Here is a 24,559-nt window from a genome sequence, read left to right as displayed (position 1 = left end):
GGGATAATTGAACCCAGCCAGGACAGATCTGCACAGAGGCATCATTAACTGAATATTTGCTCATCTGCAATATTTATTCCTGCGGCAACGTGAACAGTCACCCACCCTGTTATCTCCCAGGCGTAAAATTATTTTATGGCCCCACACACCGTTCTCTCTCTAGCTGTCCTCACCGGGGAGCAACCTGTCCCCATCTTCCACCTCTTCTCAGAGTCGTCTGTTCCCTTCTAGAGCAGGCCAAGGGTGAAGATAATAATAGAATTCATGGGACTTAGAGCTGGAAGGGACAATCTAGTTTAACTACCTCATTTTACAGATGAGAAAAACTGAGGCTCAGAGGAACTATGATTTGCTTAGAGGTCCCACAGTTGGTAACAGAGCCTATATCAAACCTTGGACTTCCGGCTCCACAGACAGCGCCTTATCAAAGAGCAGTACCATATTTCTGTACAGAGTTTCCAGCAACTTACATTTCCTAAGATCATTCAGCTAGAGCATGAAGGGAGATTAGAAGCACCGACTTCAACCCCCTCCTTTTAAATTGAGGAAACTGAAGCCCAGTAAGTTTAAATGAATTGTCTGAAATCACACACAGAGTAGGATTCAAACACAAGTCCTTAGCACAAGAGCCTGGGCTCTTTCTACTGTACTAGGAACACATAGGAGTTGAAGTTGAGATCTGTTTCTGAATCCTTCCTTTATCTCATTTACAAGCAATGTGACACTGGCTAAGTGTTTCCCTCCTAATGTCTCAATTTTCTCTCTATTTCTTAAATAATATTTTATTTTTCCAAGTGTATGCAGAGACAGTTTTCAACATTCACCTTTGTAAAACCTTGTGTTCCAATTTTTTCTCCTTCTCTCTCCACCCCAAGATAGCAAACAATTCAATACAGTTAAACATGTGCAATTATTCCAAACATTTTCATATTCACCATGCTGTGCAAGAAAAATCAGATTAAAAAAAGAAAAAGATACTAGGAAAAAAACAAAGAAATAACAACAATAAAAAGTGAAAATACTATTCTTTGATCCACATTCAGTCTTCATAGTTTTCTCTTTGGATGAGGATGGCTCTCTCCATCACAAGTCTATTGGAATTGCCTTGAAACACCACAATGTTGAGAAGAGCCAAATCCATCACAGTTGATCATCACATAATCTTGTTTCTGTGTACAATGTTCCTTGGTTCTGCTCACTTCACTCAGCATCAATTCATGTAAATCTCTCTGGCTTTTCTGAAATGAGCCTGCTGATCATTTCTTACAGAACAATAATATTCCATTATATTGATATATCTTAACTTATTCAGCCATTCCCCAACTGAGGGTCTCCAACTCATCTATTTTCTCTTAATAAAGATAATCATCCCTAGCATGACTTTAGTCTTGCTTTAAGGACTTTAGCCTTAGGAAAGGCATTTGTATATTTGAAAACTAGTATAGAGTAAGCACCAAAAAAGGTAAAAATCAAGGTATATTTGCCTCTGTATCTCTCCTATATTCCTAGGTGACCTTGAGCAAGTCATTCTACGCCTCAGTTTCCTCAAATGTTAAATGGGGGCAACTTCTCAGGGTTGTTGTGAGGATCAAAAGAGATAATATTTGTAAAATGCTTAGCTCAGTGCCTGGCACATAGTAGGTGCTATAACAATGTTTATTCCCTTTCCTCACCACCTCTTCCCCGCTACTATTACTATTACTAGTACCTAGCCTCCCCTGTACATTATTCATCTCTTCTCCTTACCTCCTCTCGAAGGCAAAATGGTATAATGCTGGACTCATTCTCAACTATGATGCTTCCTACCTGGTGACCTTGGAGAAGCCACTGAATTTCTGGGTTTTTTTAATCACCTCAAAGACTCCCACCCCAATCTTAGGGTTCTTTCCCTCAGTCATTAAGACTCCATTTCTTCATCTGTAAAATGGGACTAGAATCCTAATGGTGAGAAGGTAAATTCTTTATAAATAAGCCTCAAATCTCAGTAAAAGTATGATTTTTTTAAGATTAAAAATGTTTTTAAATTGTTTTAATATGTAATGGTGGAATATAAAATATATCATATACATACATACGTATAGATGTATATATAATAATATATGTGTGTGTGTATATACGTATTGGTTGTTGTCCTTCATTCTTGAAGAGGACCAAAATGATATCACTATTAGAGTTGAGATACAATGTGTTTGACTGTGTCTGATCAGACAAATACAAGCTCAGCATGTTCTGCCTCAGATTGGAAATGTATATAAGATTATTAAACAAGCTGCCTTTTTCTCTCCACAAGCCAGTAAAAGATCATCAGTAACTAGGAGAGTACAGCTAGGTCTGGGGCTAATTACTTTTGGTTTTCTACTTCCTCCAGCCCACAAACATTTTGGATGGACACAGTCAAATCTAAGGAGTAGTGGAGAGCTCCTGATTCTGTTTTCAGCTCTTCTTGTTCTAGGAGGAGTCTAGTAGCTTAGAACAAGTCAGATTCTCAGAGTTCAGAGGAACCCAGAGGCTCTCTAATCCAAGGCAAATCTGAACAAGTCTACATTTGACCATGAATTCCACAAATGGTCATGTAGCCTTTGTTTGAAAACCTCCTGCAAAGGGGACCTGAGATTTAAGGTGTACTTGTAAAAATAAAAAAAAGTATACTTCTTAAAAAAAAAAGTATACTTCACACATTAGGATTATTAGCCCCATTTCACAGAAGAACAGAGACCTGATGACTGAGAGAAGGGACCTTAGGGATTGGGGTGGGAATTTTTGGTGTGACAAAAACAACTTCCAAAGCATCTCTCCTATTTTTGGACTATAGCAATTGGCAAGAAGTCTTTTCTTGCCTAAAGTTTAAATTTACTCATTTAAGTCTTCTCTGTGCTAAAGCTAAACAGTAATTCTACCCTCAACCAACCTGCATATACCATGATCCATTATCACTTGATTGTCTTCCTCATAAGGTTCTCTGTCTTTCCTTTATTGTCTCAAAATAAGGCCCCCTGAACTGAACACAATACTCCAGATGGAGATCTAACCAGAGCCAAGGAAGGGGGAGGGGGGAGATGTCATCACCTTTCTTATTCCATATACCATGTCCCTGAATACAGACCATAGATCATAGTAGCCTTTTTTGTTTAAAATATTGTTGGCTTATATTGAGTTTACGTTCCACAAGATCCTCAGATCATTTTCAGATTAACTGGTGTGCAGTTGGGCTTCTTCCGTCTTATACTTGTGAAGATGATTTTTTTTAGCCCAAAATTAAACACATGTCTATTAAATTCCTGTTAAATAGATTTGGTTCTATATCCTTCCCTATCAAAGTTTAGATGAATCCCAGCTCTGTAAGTCAGTATGTTAGCTATGCCTTCCAGGTTTTTTTTCATCTGAAAATTTTATAATTAAGGTCACCTAGGTGGAACAGTGGGCCTGAAGTCAAGAAGGCTTGAGTTTAAATGCAGCCTCACATATTTACTAGTTGTGGGACCTTGGACAATTCACGTTACCTCTGTTTACTTTTGTTTCCTTATTTGTAAAATGAGGATAATAACATTGCCTACCTCCCAGGTTGTTTGTGAGAATCAAATGAGATAAAAATTATAAATTGTTTTGCAGTGTCTTGACATGTAGTAAGTATATATCAATGTTAACTATTATTATTGTTATTATGATAGCTATTATCTCTGAGTAATTAATAGAAATCTTGAATAGCATAAGGGCAAGAGATGATCCTTGGGAGAACTCACTTTATATGCCCTCATTATCTAATTTGATTTTACAAATTTTGTGAAATAATATAGGTCCTACCTATTTGATAGACAATTGCTGTTATTTTTCAATCTTATCCAAGTCCTCATGACCCCATTTGGGATTTTCTTGGCAGAGATACTAAAATTGCCATTTTCTTTTCCAATTCATTTTTCAAATGAGGAAATCAAGACAAACAAGGTTAATGATTTGCCTAGTATCACACAGCTAGTAAATATCTAAGGCTGGACTTGAACTTAGGAAGCTGAAACTTTCTGACTCCAGCCCTAGCATTCTATTTACCATATCACCTCGTTGCCCCTTGGACAGGTAAATCAGCCAATAAACAAGCATTTATTAAGCTTCTGCTATGTACCAGGCCCTAGAGATACAAAAAACAAAAATAAAACAGTGTCTGCCCTCAAAGAACTTGTATTCTAGACAGATAAAGAACCTATGACAAGGAAACTCTACCAGAACCAGAAGGTAAGTGGATATATTGATTCTAACTCTCCAGGTGTAGTCTGAGGATTACTTTCTGACCTTGCTTAGGCATCCTGAACTTAGATTCTTCAGGTCTTTCATCCTGACCAAAGTTTTAGAATCCCCTATTCATCTAGTTTTAAAATTAGATGATATCCAAGGCATTTAATAGCCACGCCTGCGACCAGTTTTTGACAGATTACCCCTGTAGGCAAAAGGAAGATAATGAAGACCATATCTAGAGAGCCCTGTGAGAAACGGCTGCCAGTCTCCCCATCTCAGTTTTTCTCAACAAACATTTACTAAGGAAATTAAGAAAGCAGTTAGATGAGGTGTGGTTAGAGAGCAGCTAGGTGAGTCATGGATAGCAAGCTGGGTTCAGAATCAGGAAGATCTGAGTTTAAATCTACTTTCAGGGACTTTCAGGTAGCTATCTGATCCTAGACAAGTCACTTAATCCTATTTGCCTCAGTTTCCTCATCTGTAAATGAGCTGGAAAAGGAAATCAGACTACTCCAGTTTCTTTGCCAAAATAAAAAATTCAAATGGGTCATCAAGATTTGGACACAACTAAAGAACAACTGAACAACAAAAACTAAGATTAATCCCTTAACCTTATACCTATAAAATGAAGATAATGCTATTTGCACAGCCTGCCTTCACAAACATGATAGATTCTTATTATTTCTAATGATCAAAGCATTTGCACAATGGAATGGAGGGAAAGCTAAAAAAAGCTAATATGAAAGGGAATTAAAAATACATCTATCTTCTTTTCTCCTTTTCCACATGGTGAGGACTCACAACCTGGAACTTTCAGGAGCAGGCCCTGCAAAGATCCAGGCCCGAAGCACAGCATCAACTTGGAACAGCATGAGAACACAGAAGACTCAGTTACACCAATGCATGAAAAAGACCAGGTAAGGAGTCTGGCCAGTGTTATGCAAAGAAACAAAGAATTTCCAGGCTGGAAGGGACCTCACAAGATAGCAAGTTCAAGTGTACCTGAGCAGGCATTCTCCCTGTAGTGTCAGCAAAAATAAATACAAAAACAAGCCCCTAAAAAAGGACAACTAAGACTGAGAAGGGTCAAGGATTCCCTCGCAGTCTTCAAATATCTAAATATGAAAAATATTTTAAGGTTTTTTTAGTCTCAGGAGAATAATAGAGAAAAACCAGTATAATATTAATAGAGAGAGTGGTGGTAGAAACAAATAATAGCGCACCCAGATTCAAATCTCAACTTAGCTATTTATTAACTTATGTGAACTGGAGCAAATCATATAGCCTGGTGGTACTTGAGCTTCTAATCTGTAAAATTCTTTGATCCTTAAAGAATTATGGGAATGGATGTTATTTCTTTATTATAAGGGCTTTCAAAAAATGGAAAAGGGTGCTCTGTATCACTCAAGGTATTAAAACTGAAGATTTTAGTCCCATGGACTTCCTTTCAGTATTGTCCACTAATGGAGCTGGTGGCTTCGAAGGTCATGAGTTCTATGTCACCAGAAGTGTTCAGACAAAGATTGGCTGACATCTTGTCAGAATGTTGTCAAGGGGACTTCTGCCCTTGAAAGGAGTTTGGACTAGGTGCCCAATGAAGTCCCTTGGAGCTCTGGAATTCCATAATTTTATAATTCTGTGAATCACCTCTGACAGCTGGGTCCTGCCTTGGGGCAGGGCAGTTAGCTTTAATGTGCACAAAGAGAATTGGGCTGAAGTAACAGTCTGGGAGCTTTTAAACTCTGGTACTGTGAATCAGACAAGAGCTTCACTCCCAGCACTAAGGGTGACACCTCTGCAGAGGGTTAAACCAAACCTTCCCTTAATTGCTAAAATAATGGACCCAGTGTCAGGGACTGCTGAGAACAAGGGATAGAGATGGGCGGGGGAAGAGGAGGAAGAAGAGGTGAAATACAAGCTCTGGCAGAGAGATCTGTCATCCTTCTATGAGCTCCATATATTCAGTTATTCTGACATTTAAGATCAGTGATGTTGGAAATGGGATGGAAAGGTAGGGGAAGGAGAGGGAACAGAGGTGAATACCATGGTTTCCTGATTTCAGAGATATGTGATTTATGTTTGAATTACAGGGGCAAGAAGGACACCTCCAGCTCTTACAACCCAAGCAATAGGGCAGACTGAATTTGAACAGAATTGTCAGAGTGGGTAGGCAGCAAGGAGAATGGAGAAGAGCCATAGACTAGGAACCATAGACAACTCCTATCTCAGTTCTACTATTAAATATCTGTATAATCTCAATCAATTTCCTTCCCCCTATAACCTTACAATTCCCCTTCTGAAAAAATGAAGGAATTGGACTAGATCTAGAATTCCAATTTATTCTGTCTGTATCTTGTTTATATTTAGTTATTTGCACATTACCTCCCCTATTAGATGCTGAGATACTTGAAACTATTTTTGCCTTTCTTTACTCTCAACACGTCCTATAATGCTTGGCACATGATAAGTGCCTGATAAACATTTGTTGATTGACTGACTGGTTGACCTCTATGCTTCCTTTCAGCTCCAATGGTCCATGTTCCATTGAGTTGTAGAGAGTCTATGCTAATCACTCAGAAAAAAGGGAATATAGTTGAAAAAGTTATGATTTGTGAATCAGAAGACTTGGGTTTTAGTGCCAGGCTTATTTCAGCCCTTTGTGTGACCTTACATAAGTCCTTTCCTCAATCTGGACCATAGTTTCTTACTTTGTACCTAAGTAGTGCATCAATCACTCATAATGCACAGATCTAGATAGGTCACCAAGCCTGTAGTCAGGAAGACTAGTCTCAGGTACTAACTAAGTGATCCTGGAAAAGTCATTTAATCCTGCTTGCCTCAGTTTCCTCATCTATAAAATGAGCAGGAAAAGGAAAAGGCAAACTGCTCTTGTACCTTTGTCAAGAAAATCCTACAAATGGGTTGTGGAGAGTCAGACATGACTAAACAAGGACCTGAAAGTGGCCTGTAGTGAAACTGATCCTTCCTCGAATTTGTGATTCTGAGACTAATACTTTCACCATGTTGTCCAAGGCCCTTGGAAGCCAGGACCTGATCCAAATTCTTCTGACTTTGAGCTCAAGGCTTCTGACTAAATGAAAAGCTCATTTCTCATACTGCAATTGTCCAAATTGTATTTGAATAGCATTAGTCTCTACAAAATCTCCTGCAAGTAACCATGAAGCCTGACCACCAATGATGGAGAACTGACTACCTCCTAATGTCGCTCATTCCATATTTTGACAAATAGATTGTCGAACAGATTTTCTTTGCATTGAACTGAAACTGGCCTCTGGAAATTTCCTATCCCACTTTGAGGAAGCACAGGGAGGGCAGTTCTCTTGGTCTATCCACTGAAGGTTCAATTTTTGACATGGCCCCAGAAGAAAGGGTCTTCTTTGGGGTGGAACTGTGAATACGTACATCTAAGTGTTCCATATTGGCTTTTTGAGGATCCATGAGAAGGGCATGTAAAGGGGTAGGTGAAAAGGAGAATATGAGTCCTAATGTTATAGCCTGTATATGTCATAACCCATCCTGGAGTAGGAAGGGAAGTCTACTTTGGTCTGCCTCGTGGACCCCTGGGAGATGTTAGCCAGCCAGGCTAGGCATAGGGAGTATTCAGGAATGAGATTTAAGAACTTCATTTAGGAAAAGCAAAGGGTTTTCAAGCATTGTAGGATTTGGAGGTCAATTACTTCAACCTCTACTTTAATTATGATAAAACTGAGGTGCCAGGAAATTATGGGATATGCCCCAAAATAAATAACCTTACAAAGGCAATATGGCAGAGGGCCAACCTCAAAGGTTTTATACATACACACATGTATATGTATATGTACATATTACATGTATATATCTATATTACATAACTATATATTCCCAGTAGAATATAAATTCCATAAAGATAAGAAATATTTTTCATTTTTGTATCTCAAATGCCAAACACCATTCCTGGCACATAGTTTATGTTTAATAAATGCTTATTCACTCATTAATTGATTAAATCTTATTCCCCTCCCAGACTGGCAGTTATAAGTGCCCACCTTCTATCCTGAGACGTAAGCCACCAGAGTGCCCTGTAACAGGGGAAAAGAAAAGGGCTGAGAGGCGGGTGCGCTTCCAAGAGCCTGAGGAGACAGCTATGCATGGTATGTATGCAGGAGGAGATTCATATCTATTTATATATATATATTCACTGGTGTGAATCTGCAAGTGGTGGGGAATGAAACACTACCGATTTTTGGATTTCAAATCCAATGTTCTTTCTTTCACCCCCCTTTCTTGCTTCATTTCTTATAGAATTCTTATTGAATTCATTTGTGTAATTTTTAATTGTCATCAGCTCCCATTTTGATAATTTATTTGTTATCATTGATAACATTAAGCCTTTTTGAACCTCTAAAGTGAAGAGAAATCCTTCCAAATCCAAACCATCTTCCATATGAGCCATCCCGAATATCTTAAAGTCTTAAAAAAAAAAAAAAGAAAAAAAAAAAGCCCACTCTCTTATGAGCTCCACAACAACCCTGATAGAAAATTAGGGCAAACTTTGTTATCACCATTTTATAGATGGGGAAACTGAGGGACAACAAGAGGAAAAAATCCAGATTCACACAATTTACCAGTATTAGACTGAGAAGTGGAAGACAATTATCACAACCCCTAAGCCAATGTTCCATCCATTACACTGTTTGTGTAATGTGCTTGTTCTTATTCTGTTATTTTTCAGTAGCGTCTGACTCTTCATGACCCCATTTTGGGAGCTACTGGAGCAATTTGCCATTTTTTTCTCCAGTTTATTTTTACAGATGAGAAAACTGAGGCAAACAAGATTAAGTGACTTGTCCAGGGTCACAGAGCTAATAAGTGTCTGAGGAGTGATTGTAGGCCTAGCTAGCATATATTTTTATTTTTATTACCCTGAACTACTTCTCAAATGAAACCAGAAAGTTCAAATTCTCAAAATGATGGTTACATCTTATACAAGAGCAAGTGAGAGTCATAATAATGACTTTGTGTCATGACTACTATTAATAATAACTTTCTGAATCATTAAGGAAAAATTACTGTAACCCTATACCTAAAATATAGTGCCTCTCCTCAGTAAGTAGAGCACTGCCCTATCATCATCATTATCAATTTAAACTTTAGAAACAACCAAATTCAACCCCCTAATTTTATAGATAATATAATTGAAGCCCAAAGGGGTTAAATGATTTGCCTGACATAGGACAGTTCAGATTTGAACTCAGGTACTCTTGATTTTAGGCCCAGTATTTAATTCACTTCTCTACCTTCCTGTCTCTTTGATGAGTGCATGTCATGCATTAGTCTGTAAGGTCTTGAGACCTGGAATTGAACCTCTTTTTCATTCTGATAAAACATAACTGTGGACCCCATCTCAGAACCACATTTTTAAATGCATAAAATAAAATACATAGGATTATAAGAGAAATTAGATATATTCAAATACAGCTATCAAAAATGTTATGTTATAAAAGCAAATTCATAATTTCCAGAGTGGGAATCTTTGGTTTAGTCTAATATTTTGTAGGAGGTAACAAAAGCCCATTGAGATTAAATAGGCTTGGGGCAGCTAGGTAGCGCAGTGGATAGAGCACCAGCCCTGAAATCAGGAGGACTTGAATACTTCCTAGCCGTGTGATCCCGGGCAAGTCGCTTAACCCTAATTACCTCAGAAAAAAGAAAAAAAGAAAGAAAAAAGAGAGAGAGAGAGAGAGATTAAATGGGCTTGCTCATAGTCACACAAATAGCAAGTAACAGAATCTAGGTTCAAGCCTAGCTCTTAGCTCTCCCTTCAAATCCAGAGATTTATATACTGCACTCATGTGTTTGAGGTTCAGCCCCAAATGATGATGTAGGCACCCAATGATGAGATTTAAGAAAGCAATTACCACCAAATATTAGGGTTCAGTCATGGGAAGAATTCCACAATGGCTGTTGTCTTTGGGAAAAAGTACATTTATTTAGGAGAAGTTAAAAACAAAATGAAGAGATACAATAGACACCAGGAATGGCAAATATGAGATAGAGTTGGGAGAGTTTTTGCAGAGAGGAAGAGTTTAGACAGGAAAGTAGTTTTAACAATTAAAAAGAAAAGTTCCCTAGTGGAACTCCTAATTAGCCAGGAGAAAGAAAATAACCATGAGGTGGAAGATTGCCATTAACTAGCATAATAAATCCTAAAAAGGAATTAGTTCCCTAAAAGAGTTAATTAACTGTAAGAAAGAGAAAGGCACTGTGAGGCATGGGGCAAGGTATGGGGGATGGAGGAGGTGAAAGACATGAGAAAGAATGCCATGGTGTTAATAAGGTTGGAGTAACAATTCCTAATATGAAATAAACATGTGACAAAGTCACAATCACTATTCTCTTTGTCAAAAGATAGTTTTATTTAGGAGAAGAGGTTACAGACAAAATAAGAGGTAAAACTGGTACCAAGAGTGGCAAATATGCAATAGAGTTGGAGAAGCATGTAGTGAGCAAGGAAAAAAAGACAAGTTCCCCTGGGGAACTCACAGTAGAAAGGAATTACTCCTCGAGATTGCAGTAAGCCATTGAATGGCCGGGTTAGATCCATAGAGGAATTTAGCAGACTAACCAAAGTTAGCTATAGTAAGGAAAAAAAGACTCCATTGGAGAGATCTCACCATGAGGGAAAGAGGAACCTCATAGTGGGCTTAGTCCTGAAATGGATTTAACAAAGATCTTCATCGTAAGCCAATCTTTTATAGGTGAATATAGTCTGGGAGTTTCTTAGGGAAAACAGGGAAATAAAAGTGGGAATTCAGAGAGAGGGATCAAGGAGGCAGGTAGAGTGCACCTGGCAAATCAGGTCCCAGTACTATTTTTAAAATCTGCTAATCAACATCTTATAAATTGTTTATAGATGGACAGAGATTGAAGGATAGGGAATGGAGGTTAATAAGGAGTTCCTTCCTCACAAATGCTTTTTACAAACAGGATAGTCTGGGAATTAATTATGTTTGATAATAACTAGTTGGGCTTCTTCCTGATGGGGGAAGAGACTCAGTCCTTTTCAGTGGACTATCCAAAAGAGAGTCAGCAAAGGTGGTGTGGGCCATAGGCAGATTTATAGGTGAAATGTAACTTCAGGGATTTAACATAACCTGGTTTTGTGACTGGACACAACAAGGTGGGACTACTCACAATAGAGTATGAGACCATAATAATGAAGTTCAGCGCAGGTCAGGGAGTTGTGGGAACTCCTTCTGATCGACACAGGTCCTTTGTACATGAATTTATGAACCCGAAAAGTTAGACTGGCAAAAAGTTTACTGGTGCTTGGCATTGGAAAGTTAGCCTTTGCTAGAAAGACTGACTTCTAAATGGCAAGGTCCCGGCAGGGAGATAAAGGTCTAGCAGAGAAGTCCCGACCAAGAGGTAAAAGAGGGGTATAGTGCTTTTTAGGGAAATGTGTAAGAGACAAAGAGAGGTTAATTAACACTGAAAAGAGAATGCCTTTCCCTTGCAGGTAGCTATGCCAAAGGAGGTCCCTTGGCCTGCCATGATTCCTGCTATTGCTCTCTCTGTTAGGAATTAAGCTGAAGGAAGCTTGTTATGTGGGTAGCTTTTGATGGGGGCTGGGAGCAGTTTGAGTTGAAATCAGAATAGAGTCTTCCAATTGAATGAGTGTCCCTGGACTAATCTCCAACTCAGTAGAGATTGATATCTAGATCTCCAGTTTGGGCTAAGTAGGAGTTGTCCTTGACTCAACTAGTCCCACCCAGATAACAGAATGAAACCACTTTGTCTTGATTCTCTCAGGGGAAAGCTTCTCTGAGGGAGTTTTTCTAGCTTTCCCCCAAAGCCAGAGAGTGAGAGTGAGAGAGAGTTTCTTTGGGTCTCCCCTCTCAATGAGGTTAAACTGATCCCCATCAGTGTTGTTCAATGCTTGCTTCAGGGAGTAATTTTATCAGTATTTCAGGCTTTCTCCGCTTCCTATTGACCTTAGACCTCATCAGCACCATACTGATGAGAATTAGGTAAGGAGTACCTAAATGAAATTAGGGTTAATTGAGGTCTAGTGGCAGGTTCAGGGTACAGGGAGTCAAATAGAGCTCCCCTGCAACCCCTTTGGATTCAGCGCAAGGAATCAGAGTTAAATGAGGTCTAATGGCAGCGCAAGAGTCCCCTGTAAAGGAATTTACAGACCCCAAAACCTAGATTGATAAAAGAATTTTATTGTGGGGTTTGGAAGTAAGGTTGAAAGGTAGAAAGACACCAGGGCCAGGGCTAGCATCGGTGGACAGAAACCCCTGACATGGCCGGAAGGATGCCATGTTTGGGACTTCTGCAAAAGTAAACTCCAGTTTCCCTCTTTTATAATGGGGGGCTTTTGGTAATCTTGAAGGTACTTGTGGGTGGAATCCCAGGTTGGCTCCTGGCTAGGTTTCAGCCAGGGTTAGAATTTGAATAGAATTCAATGGGTTTTTTGATAAGGAACTGTTTGTGCTTGAGGTGAGGATTGGGAAACCTGAGCAGATCATTAGAATGGGGCCTAGGACAACCCAAGTTAGCTCAGATCCTATGGGGGCTGGGAGAGTCTGGATACCTCCCATTGGAATTCATGGGGGTTGGGACTTAGAAAGGAATCTTAATCCACATCATTACCACCTTTCCTAAAGAGAAAAAGAAAAAAAAAAGAAAATAAAAAATAATGAATTAACTTCAATAGCCACCGAAGAAATAAAAGCTTGATCTAACACCAAAAATAAAGCAAGCAAACCTATTTTGGATAATAATCACTTTAAAGGGAATTAACAATTTTTTGGTATCTGCAAAGAAACATCTGTGATGTGAGTTCTATCATCAATAAGAAAGAAAAGAAAAGAAAAGATACAAACTGATAGCCAAAATCAGCTTTGTGGAAAAAAGCAATGGAAAATTTAAATAAAGAAATGGGATCAATGGGAAATGAAATTCTCTTACTAGAAGGCAAACTAGAAGCCAGCAGAGCAAAAAGCAACACAAGGTCAAAGGATAACTCAACTAGAAGAAGATCTGATGACTTTAGAAGCAAAAATGGAATTAGGAAGTAGCTTAGAGAGAGAATTTGTTATTATATCACCTGAAAATGAAGAGAAATACAGTCTAACCACTGTTTTTCATAAAACTGTTTAAGAAAGTTCCCAGAAATAACAAGATTTCAGGATGGAATTTACCAGACTTCCTCAGAGAGAAAAGTCAGAGGCAACTCACCCAAACTCATATTGTCCTAAAACTTCAAAAATGCCCCACTTTGAATTTCACAGGATTATTCATCCATCATGAGAAAACAGAGAAAAAGTTGGAACATGATATATAAAAATAAAGAAAATTAGAATTCATCTGTGAATCTTCTACTGAGCTAAACTAAGGAAAATATTCAAAGATAAACAACATATGCTTGACTTCCCATTACATTTCCAAGTTTCCATAGTAAAAAGACTGACTGGTGCCTTTCATATGCAAATCAACCCAGCAACAAGCCTCCAGGTATTATAATTCCTGGAGAGATTATATTTGAAATGCAAATCATTGGTGACCATGAAGTAAAATTCTGAATCTGTAAATCACCAGAAGGAGACTCTGTGTAATTTTTATATGGGGTTAGCAAAATAACAATAGTTGTTTTATGACCTATCTCTTGAGGTAGAGAAACAGAAGTGGATGGGAAAGAATTATCATTCATGCTCAAAGGGAACAAAAATTCTGAAAGGTTTTTACAGTCTGATATGCTCTCATGGGATGGGAGCACAGACTCAGGAAAGGGAACATGTAAATGTGGTACAGAAATAGTAACACTTATGCAGTTAGAGAGGTTTGCAGTTGTGTTGTTGGAGGATGAGGTATCAGAAAGCACATCAGAATGACGAGAATGTTGGCATTCTACCCTGGAATCATCACATGGGATCATCCAAACAACAAACGATCTTTCACAATTAGCAGATGCCAGCAGCAAGGTCTTTTTGATTGCCGATTAAAGGTCATAAATGGTTTCCGGTTATGGCTGGATTGGGGAAGCATTGGAAATCAGTTAACCAACAAATTCTATTTATAAGCTTAATAGAACAAATAACTAAAGTAAATGGATGGTCATGAAGAGGAAGTTTTTGATTGTGAAGATCACAAATACTAAACAAAAAAGAGTTTATCATCTTAAAGATGTAGATCATCTTAAAATTAAGCAACATTCCTAGCTGGGAAAGGTGAGAAAGAGAAATCACTCAAAAAAAAAAAATTTAATAAACGTAGTACCATGTAACAGGCACTGTGTTGAGGGGAAAAAATAGGTAGTTGAACCAAACCAGAAATTGAGTTGCTGCTTTGTGAATATGTTGAGGTATCTATGTTTGGGAGTCTGAAGGGGCAGAGGTGTAAAAACAAACAAATAACCAAAAAAAAAAAAAAAATGCTTACTATGACAAGCATTGTTCAAAATCCCAGGAATGTCAGGAATGGGGGTGTGAGGGGAGGCAGCTCTACCTTCAGGAACATATGATGTGAAAAAAGGATATAGGTCCAAATAGATAAGAAAATTAATGCACTCTTTTCCTTTTTTATAAACAGGACTATCAGCAAATTAATACAACTAAATAAGCACTTTAAAAAAATCTTTAAGGTCAAATGACAACAAAATTTAAATAAAAAAGTCAATAATTAATAAAACAAATTTTAAAAGCACTCAAATTAATAAACTGTTACTTATATTGACAAAAAAGAAGACAAAAGAAAACTAAGTCAATTAGAATAAAAAGCAATAAGGGAAAAATCATAAAAAGTCATAAAGAACTAAAGGAAATTATTAGAGAATAGTGTGCAGTATTATATGGCAAAAAATGAAAATGTAAAAGAAATGAATATGTACAAAATATAAAATAGTCAGATATACAAAATAAATTATATAAGTAAGTAAATATTAGAAAAACAGATGAACTCCCCATTAGGAAAATAAAAAAGAACTCACCAGAAACAGATATAACAAACATTCAAAAAATAGTCACAAGTTTTCAAAAATTAAGAAAAGATGGCACTCTACCTAATTCCTTCTATAAGACAAATGTGGTTTTAATATGCAAAACAAGAAATAGCATGGCTGAGAAAGTATACTGTAGACCATAATAAGTGAATATAGGTACAAAAATATTAAATAAATTACTAGCAAATATATTATGCCTACAATTTACTCATTATGATCACATGGGACTTACAGGAAGATTACAAGTTTAATTAAGAAGTTAATTATTACAATCCAAACATTATTATTAATCAAACTAACCCTGGAAATATTGACAATAGCAATAAGAAAAAAGAGAAAGCAAAGATATTTCTACTTGCAAATGATTTGATAGTTTATTTAGATAGCCAAAAAAATAAACAACAATATTAATCAAAATAACAGCTCGATATAAGCAAAGTAACAGGATATAAGACAAGCCCATGAAAATCAGCAGCATTTCAATATATCACTGATAAACATCTGGACAAATGTGATAGAAAGACAACATCATTTAAAATTATAATAAAGCGTAATAAACATCATGGGATAAACATATATATACATATGTCTTATTAATAGAAGTAAAGGAAGAATTGTATAATTAAGGAGATAATTAATGTTCCTAGGTTGATTTAATATAGTATTGGTGATACTTGCAAATTAATATATTCAATTAAATCATGTTATTTTAGTTAAATCAAGATATTCAAAATAATCCTATTCCAGATATTAATATCATGCCTTTAATTAAAAATTAAGCATAATAATTAAGTATATCAAAGGAATTTAAAGAAAAAGAGGAAGGGAAGCTTGAACCCAGAATAACAATACTAACTAGCTTTTATATAGTTTCCTGTGTGCCATGCACTTCTAAGTGATTTACAGTTATCATTTCATTTGATCCTCACAACATCCCTGGGAGGTCGCTGCTATTATGATCCCCAATTTGCAACTGAAGAAAATAAATAACTCCTGATCACACAGCTAATGTTATACGTCTGAGGTCAGATTTGAACTCAGGTTTTCTTGTCTCCAAGACCCACTGCTCCATTCATTAAACCATCTCATTGATGCCTCAATTTCAAGATTTCAGCATAGAAAGATATATCAAAGGTCACCTAGTCCAAACTCTTCTGAACAAAAATTCTCCCTAACACTTAATCATTTCTTATCACTAATATGTAATCAATCTTTTCTCACAGTCAGTTTGTGAGAAGGAACCTACTAGTCTTTCTTCTACCAAAACTTAATCTACATCTCTGCATCTTCTGTCCATTGTTCTGATTGATATATGCCGATTGACTGAAAATGGAATTCCTATTTAGGTTTAGCACAGGGAAGGTTTAAATGGATAGATATAAGTTTGAAATAAGAAAAGCCTTCTTACCAATTCCTATAGTCCAAAAGTAGGAGAGATGCTGTAAAAGTTGCTTTTATCAACCCAAAAGTTCCCACTCCAACTGAAGGCCTCTTCTCCTAGTCAACAAGTCTCTGTTTCTGCAAATGGTGGGAAAGGAAACTTTTTACAAGAAAACTTTATATCTTAACATTTATATGAGGTTTTCAAATAAAGGCTGGATCACCATTTGTGGTGGGTGGGTGTTCTGCCCTCTGAGGCTAAATAAAACTATTCTTATCCCTTTTCTACCCTTTAAAGATTGAAAATTGCTCTATCTTAACTTTCTATTATCTAGGCTTAATTTAAATAATGCAGCCAGGTGATACAGTTGATAGCATATTATATTTGGGGTCAGAAAGACCTAAGTTTGAATTGTGCCTCAGACATTTTTTAGTTGTGAGACCCTGGGCAGATGACTTAACAGCATTTCTCAGTCTCAGTTTCCTGATCTGTAAAATGTGAATGATCATAGAACCTATTTCATTAGGCTGTTGTGAGAAACACCTAAGTTAATATGTATAAATTGCTTTGCAAAACTTAAAGTGCATATATAAATGCTAGTTGTAAATTACTTAATTAAATATATTGGGAAATGAATTACTAATCTAGTAAAAAAAATAATGGGATCACACTAACATCTCATACCATAAATCACAATAAATTCCAAATGGATCAGTGAATTAAATATGAAAAACACAGAGATGAACATATATCACTTTTTTCAAAAGCTATAGAATAAGAAAATGCTATATATTTTCACAACTATAAAAATATTAAATTCTTAAATTATGACTTGGAAGAAATTTTAAGAGCTAAAATAAATTAATTTTATTTTAAAAAATAAAATTCCTTTGCACAATGAAAATTAATATATTCAGAATCAGAAAGAAACACAAATGGAGGGAAGTAATTTTGCATCAATCTTTTCTTATAAAAGTCCAACATTCAAAAATTGTAAGGAACTCATAAACATGTTTTAGAGTAAGAGCCATTCTCCAATAGATAAATGGCCATTTTATCCAAAAGAAACTTCCTCAAAGGGCAAAACAAAAATTTACAGCATGAAAAAGTGTCTACAATTTCTAATTCTCGGTGAAATGCTAATGTAAACAACTCTGAACTCCCACTGAAATTCATCATGACAAAGATAACAAAAGATACCAAAAATCCATGGCTAGCATTACTAAGGTAAGAGACAGACTCTTATTGCTACTGGAATTTCATGGTTCATAGTACATTTTGGAAAGAATGTGAAATTATATGGCAAAACAGTGATATACAAAGGTATATCCCTTTTTTCTCATGGATTTCATTTCTGGAACTACAGGGAGGAAGGGGAAGGAGGATTGTTATCAGCACATAAATATTCAGAGCAGCACTGTTTATAATAAGCAAAACTTACTAAAAACAATGTGGATGTCCATCCATTTTTAAATTGCTGAACAAATTATAGTATATGAATGCAAATGGAAAAGTAGTGTGCCATAAAGAATGATTAATGTAAACAATTTAAAGAAATATCAGAAGATTTATATGGAGTTAGATAAACACAAAAAAGTAGAACTAGAAGAATAACATACAGATTGACAACTACATAAAGTCAACAACGAGAACAACAAATTTATCTTCTGTCTATGGTTTAAAAAAAAAAAAAAAGAGTTCCAAAAAGATTGGGAAAACAGAAAAGAAATGAGTTAAAGCACACATTTTTAATAGGATCAGTGTCTAGTATGCTCGGGAATTTATAAATCCATCCAATTATTTATAATCTCTTACTTGTTTCTGTTTTCATGTCATTTTTTCTTCTTTGCCTCTTATTAATCCTTTGTTTATATGTTTAGATGCCTATCAGTGGAAATCAAAATAAAATTTATATTTTAAAAGAAAAAAGTTGATTTGCAGTTCTCCAGCTCTAGTAGGATATGAGCTATTTCAATTATCTGGCAATTTCATTTTCCAACCAAATCCAACACCATGTCCCATCTCCAACTTCCCTATTTTTTCCTAATGTTTTACTCTCTGCATCCTTTACTTCCCCCCTCCCCATGCCATATCAAAAAGTACCCAAAACATTCATTTTCCTTTTTTCCATTCTTATTTTTACAATCTCAGTTCAGGTCTTCATCAGCTCTTAATTCAGATTTTTATAATGACCTCTCAGCTGGTCTCCCTGCCTCCTATCTCTTTAATTTTTCAAAGCTCTTTCAATTAATTACTGAACAAACATATGTTAGGCATGCAGAATCTTTTGCTTGATTTCATTGTGAGAGTTATGGATGTATACGAACCTCCCATTATCAGCATGCATCACATCGGAGCCCTGGTGTTGAACCCTTTGTTACTGTTAGTCTATTCAGTTAAATTACAATGATCTTTTTTTTTAAGCTCTTATTTTATTTTATTTTCACAGTATATATGCATGAGTAATTTTTAAAATAATATTATCCCTTGTATTCATTTTTTCAAATTATCCCCCCCTCCCTCCACTCCTTCCCCCTGATGACAGGCAATCCCATACATTTTACATATGTTACAATATAACCTAGATACAATATACCATTTTCTTGTTGCACATTAAGTATTAGATTCCGAAGGTATAAGTAACCTGGGTAGATAGACAGTAGTGCTAACAATTTACATTCACTTCCCAGTGTTTCTTCTCTGGGTGTAGTTGTTTCTGTCCATCATTGATCAACTGGAAGTGAGTTGGATCTTCTTTATGTTGAAGATATCCACTTCCATCAGAATACATCCTCATACAGTATTGAAGTGTACAGCGATCTTCTGGTTCTATTCATTTCACTCAGCATCAGTTGATAAATTACAATGATTTTAAATGCATTTCAAAAAGATTATGCTTTCAAAACCTAATAAGATAAGCATAGTCTCTTATTCTCTTTGAAGAAAAGATGCTATTGGCATAAGCTGTGGACAAGGCACTTAAACTCTACCTACCACACTTTCTTCAACTGTAAAATGAGAATAATAGTAACATCTAGATAATAAGAATGCCTAACATGATACCTGGCATTTAGTCATCTCTTAAAAATGCTTGCTTCCCTCCCTGAAACTAGACCCAGAAGAAAGGGAAAAGTGCAGGTAACTGAAGTAAGATTTAGTGGGAAGGATCAGGGTATTCCATTCATAGTCTCATTAAGAAGGACTCACTTCCTTTCTCTTTGGATAAGTCCTTTCATTTATAGTGTGAATTAGAAGATAGAGGGCCACTTGGCTGTTAAATCATTACCTTCTCCCTCAACCTGACTCTCCTTCCATCTTCCTGTTTTCCCAGTGGCACCCTCACCTTCCCAGTCACTGAGAGATCCAGAGAATCACAGAATTACAGAAGTGAAGAATTGGAAGGAATCTAGGCAACCATTCAGTTCAACTCAACAATAACCTATTTAGTCATTTAGCTTGTTCTCCAAGACTCTTCCATCTTGGCTGTTACTTTCTCCTTGTAGGAATTGGTCAAATCATTTAACTTCTCTGTGGGCATCAATGTCCTTATCTGTAAGATAAGAAAGCTGTAATAGATCATCTTAGGAGTCCCTTATATCTCCACAATCCAGAATCTTTTCTCTTGACTTAATTCCATCCTCTATTCTCATGAGCTCATAATGTCCCTTGGTTGCTCAGAACCTCACTTCCCCAATTTCCCAGTATTTGCCCCCACTAAGCTCCAGGATCCAGAATTATCTCTTCCTCCTATTCCAATTTGATCAAAATCCTAACTCTAATGGGTATTGCTGCCAGCCATCTAAAAGCCATTTATAACTCATATTCTCAGGGGTAATCATACTCGTTCTGTCTTTGTTTACCTTAGTGTAAAATGAGGATAACAAGTTTGTGTAAAAATCAAATGAGAAAATATTTGAAAATAATAGCATACTGCCTCACATATACATAAAAAGCACTTAATAAATCCTTAATTATAATTACAATTTTTTAAATGATTTGGTGATCATTTAAAAAGTGATTGTCTCTGAACCTGATGTATTCTTCCTTTCCTCCCATATGGTAAATAGTTCTTTTTCACTAAACCTCCTAGAAAGAGGTAGAGGAGGATTGGTATGTCTTGCCTTACTCCAGACTGTAGGCTGATTCTTTCCATGTGTCAGAGCAAAAGGATTCATCTAGGCAAGCTTGAGCTCTTAAATGTCTTTTCTTTGTGTTTCCTTTCATGAATACAGGTGGTAGAATATCATTTTGAGGATGACTATATCCAGGATTGGAGGTGATGTTGTTAGAGAGGTATGGCAGTCCTTAATGCATCAGGTAGAGCTGAGCTTTAGTCCAGGAATTTTCTGAATGGAAGATGACCATTGAGAAGTGGATGAGCCCAAGGTCTGGCCAGAAAACATGGACAATCTCGAATCAAAATGAAGTGTAACAATGCCTATGGTGCAATGCTTGCAAACAGTTCGTTGAGATTTAAGTATTAATGTGCTAGGGAAATAGAACAATACTTATAAGATCAAACTTATTTTAAGTCTGTCAATGAGTGTTTCAGGTTTAGCATTTCTTTTATGTGTAGGAAATAAATATTTCTTCCTTATCTGATTTACATGGTATATTGTATATAAGAAAGGTACATTCAATGTATCATGTGAATGAAACCCAAGACATGAGGCAGAACTTAAGCCATAAACAATCTTTTCTTGAGGCAGGTCTGTAACTAGGGAAAGAGAGTGAAAAAAGAAAGGTCAACTCTTCTCATTTAAAGGCCAGATTTCCCCTTAGGGGAGATGAACCTAAAACTGAGTCTGAACAAGTAAATGGATTCAGGTAGAGAGGCAATGCCCAAGTTCTCTGGGTCCAGGAATGATTACTAACATTAGATGAAGATGAAGGAAATTAGACTCTGAGAGACTAAATGACTTGTCCATGATCAAATCCAGGTCTTCTCCCTCCAAGTACAACCCTCTTGCCACTGGAATATTAATACAGCTAATGCTTATGTTTATTCTTGCTGTTCTAAGAATAGTTATTATCTCATTTGATCTCATAACAATCCATATAATAATGTGTAACATATATGGATAATATATAATAACTCATCTGTTATATAATATTCATGATATAATGTCATAATATATAATGATCCATATAATAATATATATTATGTATATATATATAATTTATAATAACTCACAATATATAACAATAATCCATATAATATGTATTATAAGTATATAGTGTAAAATCATATAACAATATTTTACAAGGATTAAGTGACTTGCCTAGGATCACATAGATGAGGCCACATTTGAACTCAGGTCTTCCTTACACCCTGCCCAGAGATTTATCTACTGTACCACCTAGCTTCCTCTATGTAATATTTATTGCATGTTGAATGCACTAAAGTTGCAAAAATCTCTCTTTTTTATACAGAACTTTATAATTTACAATTTACATCTCCCCAACCTTGAGTATACTCTTATATATAAAGAAGAAGGTGCTTAATAAATACTTATTATTGCATTATTGATGCTGCCATTATAATTCTCTCTAATATGATGGAATGACTTCTGGTCTTGGTCAATTGAGATATGAGTCCCAACCATCTCTAACACTTGTCAACTGTGTGAACTTGGGATAATCACATCATATCTATAAACATTAATTTTCTTATCTATAACTAAGACCAACATTTATAACACCTCAAAGAGGTAATTGTTCACAGAGCAATGTGTACTTTTTTTGGGGGGGGTTAAACACCAAAATACTCTAAGAAGAATAGTTATTTTTAGGATATAAGATCTAGAAATAAAGAGACTCAAAATATTATCTAACCCAACCCCCTCATCTTTCAACTAGAAAAGGGCGATCTAACAACAAGATTATATGGTGATCAATTCTGATGGACGTGGCTCTTTTTAACCATGAGGTGATTCAGACTAATTCCAATGGACTTGTGATGAAGAGCCTTTTGCACCCAGAAAGAGGATTGTGTGAACTGAATATGGACCACAGCAGAGTACTTTCATCTTTTTTTTTTGTTGTTGTAGTTTGGTTGCTTTTTTTATAATTATTTTTTCCCTTTTTGATATGATTTTTCTTGTGCAGCATGATAAATGTGAAAATATGTTTAGAAGAATTGCATGTATTTAACCTATATTGAATTAATTGCTTGCTGTCTAGGCTAGGGAGAAAGAAAAATTTGGAACAAGGAACAAAACCTTGCAGGGTTTTGCAAGGGTGAATGTTGAAAACTATTTTTGCATATATTTTGAAAATAAAAAAAATTATAAAACCTTTTTTTTAAATTAAATTTAAAAAATTTTCAAAATAAAAGGAGTGATTAAAGAAGGAACTTCCTTAAAGTCATGTAGAAAATCACAGAGCTGTAATTACAATCCAGTTTCTCTACAAATCAAGTGTTTTGCCTTAATATACTACTGCCTCATTCCTCTTTCTCCAGTTGTAGGATATGTGTTAACACTCTTGCTTTTTGTTTGAATTTCTAGATATCTCCTGTGTGGACACCATTGTAGGTAAGTGATGAGTACCTATCCAATGCTATTCCCTGCCTGACTGGCTTTGTTCTGGGGCCAGCTCTGAAAAGAAACTTGATGTTCCCCAGAAACATTGAACCCAGACTAGGTCTGGAAAAGAATCTCAAAGGAAATCTATTCTCTTCCTTCATCCTACACTGCTCAGAAGAACAAGTGCCAGGGAAAGGGCTTTCTTCACCTCCCCACTCTACCAGGTTTTCCTGTATGAAGTACTGTGGGAGATGAGAGAGAGTGGGAAGAATTTTACAGTTCCTAGCAAGAAGGAATCTTAGGGACCATCTCATTCAATCCTCTTGCTTTCAAGATGAGGTCAAGAGTAGAAAAGTTCAAGGTCACACAAGAAGCAACAAGAACAGTATTTATTTTTTTTTTCCTTATCAAGACAGAGGCTTTGGAATTCTAAACCTAATCCTGGAGAAGCAGAATAATGAAAAGTGATAATGAAACATACCCAGGAGAGGGAAACTGCAGGGCCAACTTTGGGGTCACACAGCTAGTGTTTGAGGCAGGATTCGACTAGTCTTCCTTACAATGTGTAAAAAAAAAACACAACCTTCTTTATAATATTACAGAAAATAAAGAAACACATAACTTATACCAGCCCATAATGATAAATAAAATTTCTCTTCTCTTTCTGCTGAATCTCACCTTTCACCAAAGCCTCTGCAATGTCCTACCCCCATTCTCACTCAAAGTACCATCTTGTTCAGTTTAAAGGAGAAAGGGAATCCCTAATCAATGCCAGCCTCTTGGAGAGAGAAGATCAAAGATGTGGGTCCCACAGCTTGAAGAGTGGCAAGGAACTATATAATTGTTGATAGTAGAGAGTAAGAGACCCTGATTCTATATGTTTTTTGGGCACTATAGTCTCTAGAAACCTTTTTTTTTTTTTTTTTTTTTTTTTTTTTTTTGTGGTGGAGTTCAGGCCTAGACATTGGATATATCTAGTGAATGGGAAGATAAGTCTTATCTACCATAATCCTTTGGACAAGACAATTTGTAGCTTAGGAGAGTTATCACAAAATCAGTCCTTTAGAATCTCTGAGAGCTCAGAGGTAGAAAAAGAAAGAATAAGTATTCATATAGCACATACTAATTGTCAGGCACTATGCTAAGCACTTTACAATATTATCTCATTTACTCTTTGCAATAATCCTGCAAGATAGGTGCTATTATTATCCTCATTTTACAATTAAACAAACAATTGAATGACTTGCTGAGACCCCAGTGTTCTATCCACTGCACCATTCAGCTACCTTTGCCTTAGTCCAATATGAACCTGTGCAGACAACCTCTCTGCAATATCTCTGACAAGTGATTGTCACACTCTATACGGAGCCCAATTCCCTTTTAGATGGGTCTCATTTTGAGGAAGTTTTCCTGACATCA

At 36.2% G+C, this 24,559-nt stretch overlaps 1 protein-coding gene across 5 annotated transcripts in view; it reads left to right on the top strand.

The window, feature by feature from the left end:
• The window catches only part of C2H14orf180 (chromosome 2 C14orf180 homolog), an 80,091-nt gene that overhangs the window by 18,039 nt on the left and 37,493 nt on the right, over positions 1-24,559 (top strand). For all 5 annotated transcript variants that reach the window (XR_012486583.1, XR_012486584.1, XM_074291050.1 and 2 more), the window contains exons 3-5: positions 5,022-5,144; positions 8,252-8,378; positions 23,123-23,149. Coding sequence is in view for 3 of the 5 variants with exons in the window: in XM_074291050.1 (XP_074147151.1) it covers positions 5,127-5,144; positions 8,252-8,378; positions 23,123-23,149 (172 nt within the window). In the remaining 2 variants the exon portion in view is untranslated. The remainder of the gene's footprint in view (positions 1-5,021; positions 5,145-8,251; positions 8,379-23,122; positions 23,150-24,559) is intronic.

The sequence above is a fragment of the Sminthopsis crassicaudata genome, chromosome 2, assembly GCF_048593235.1.
Source record: "Sminthopsis crassicaudata isolate SCR6 chromosome 2, ASM4859323v1, whole genome shotgun sequence".
Lineage (NCBI taxonomy): Eukaryota > Metazoa > Chordata > Mammalia > Dasyuromorphia > Dasyuridae > Sminthopsis > Sminthopsis crassicaudata.
The sequence above is the reverse complement of the archived record's forward strand: the minus strand, read 5'-3'. Positions and strand labels throughout refer to the sequence as shown.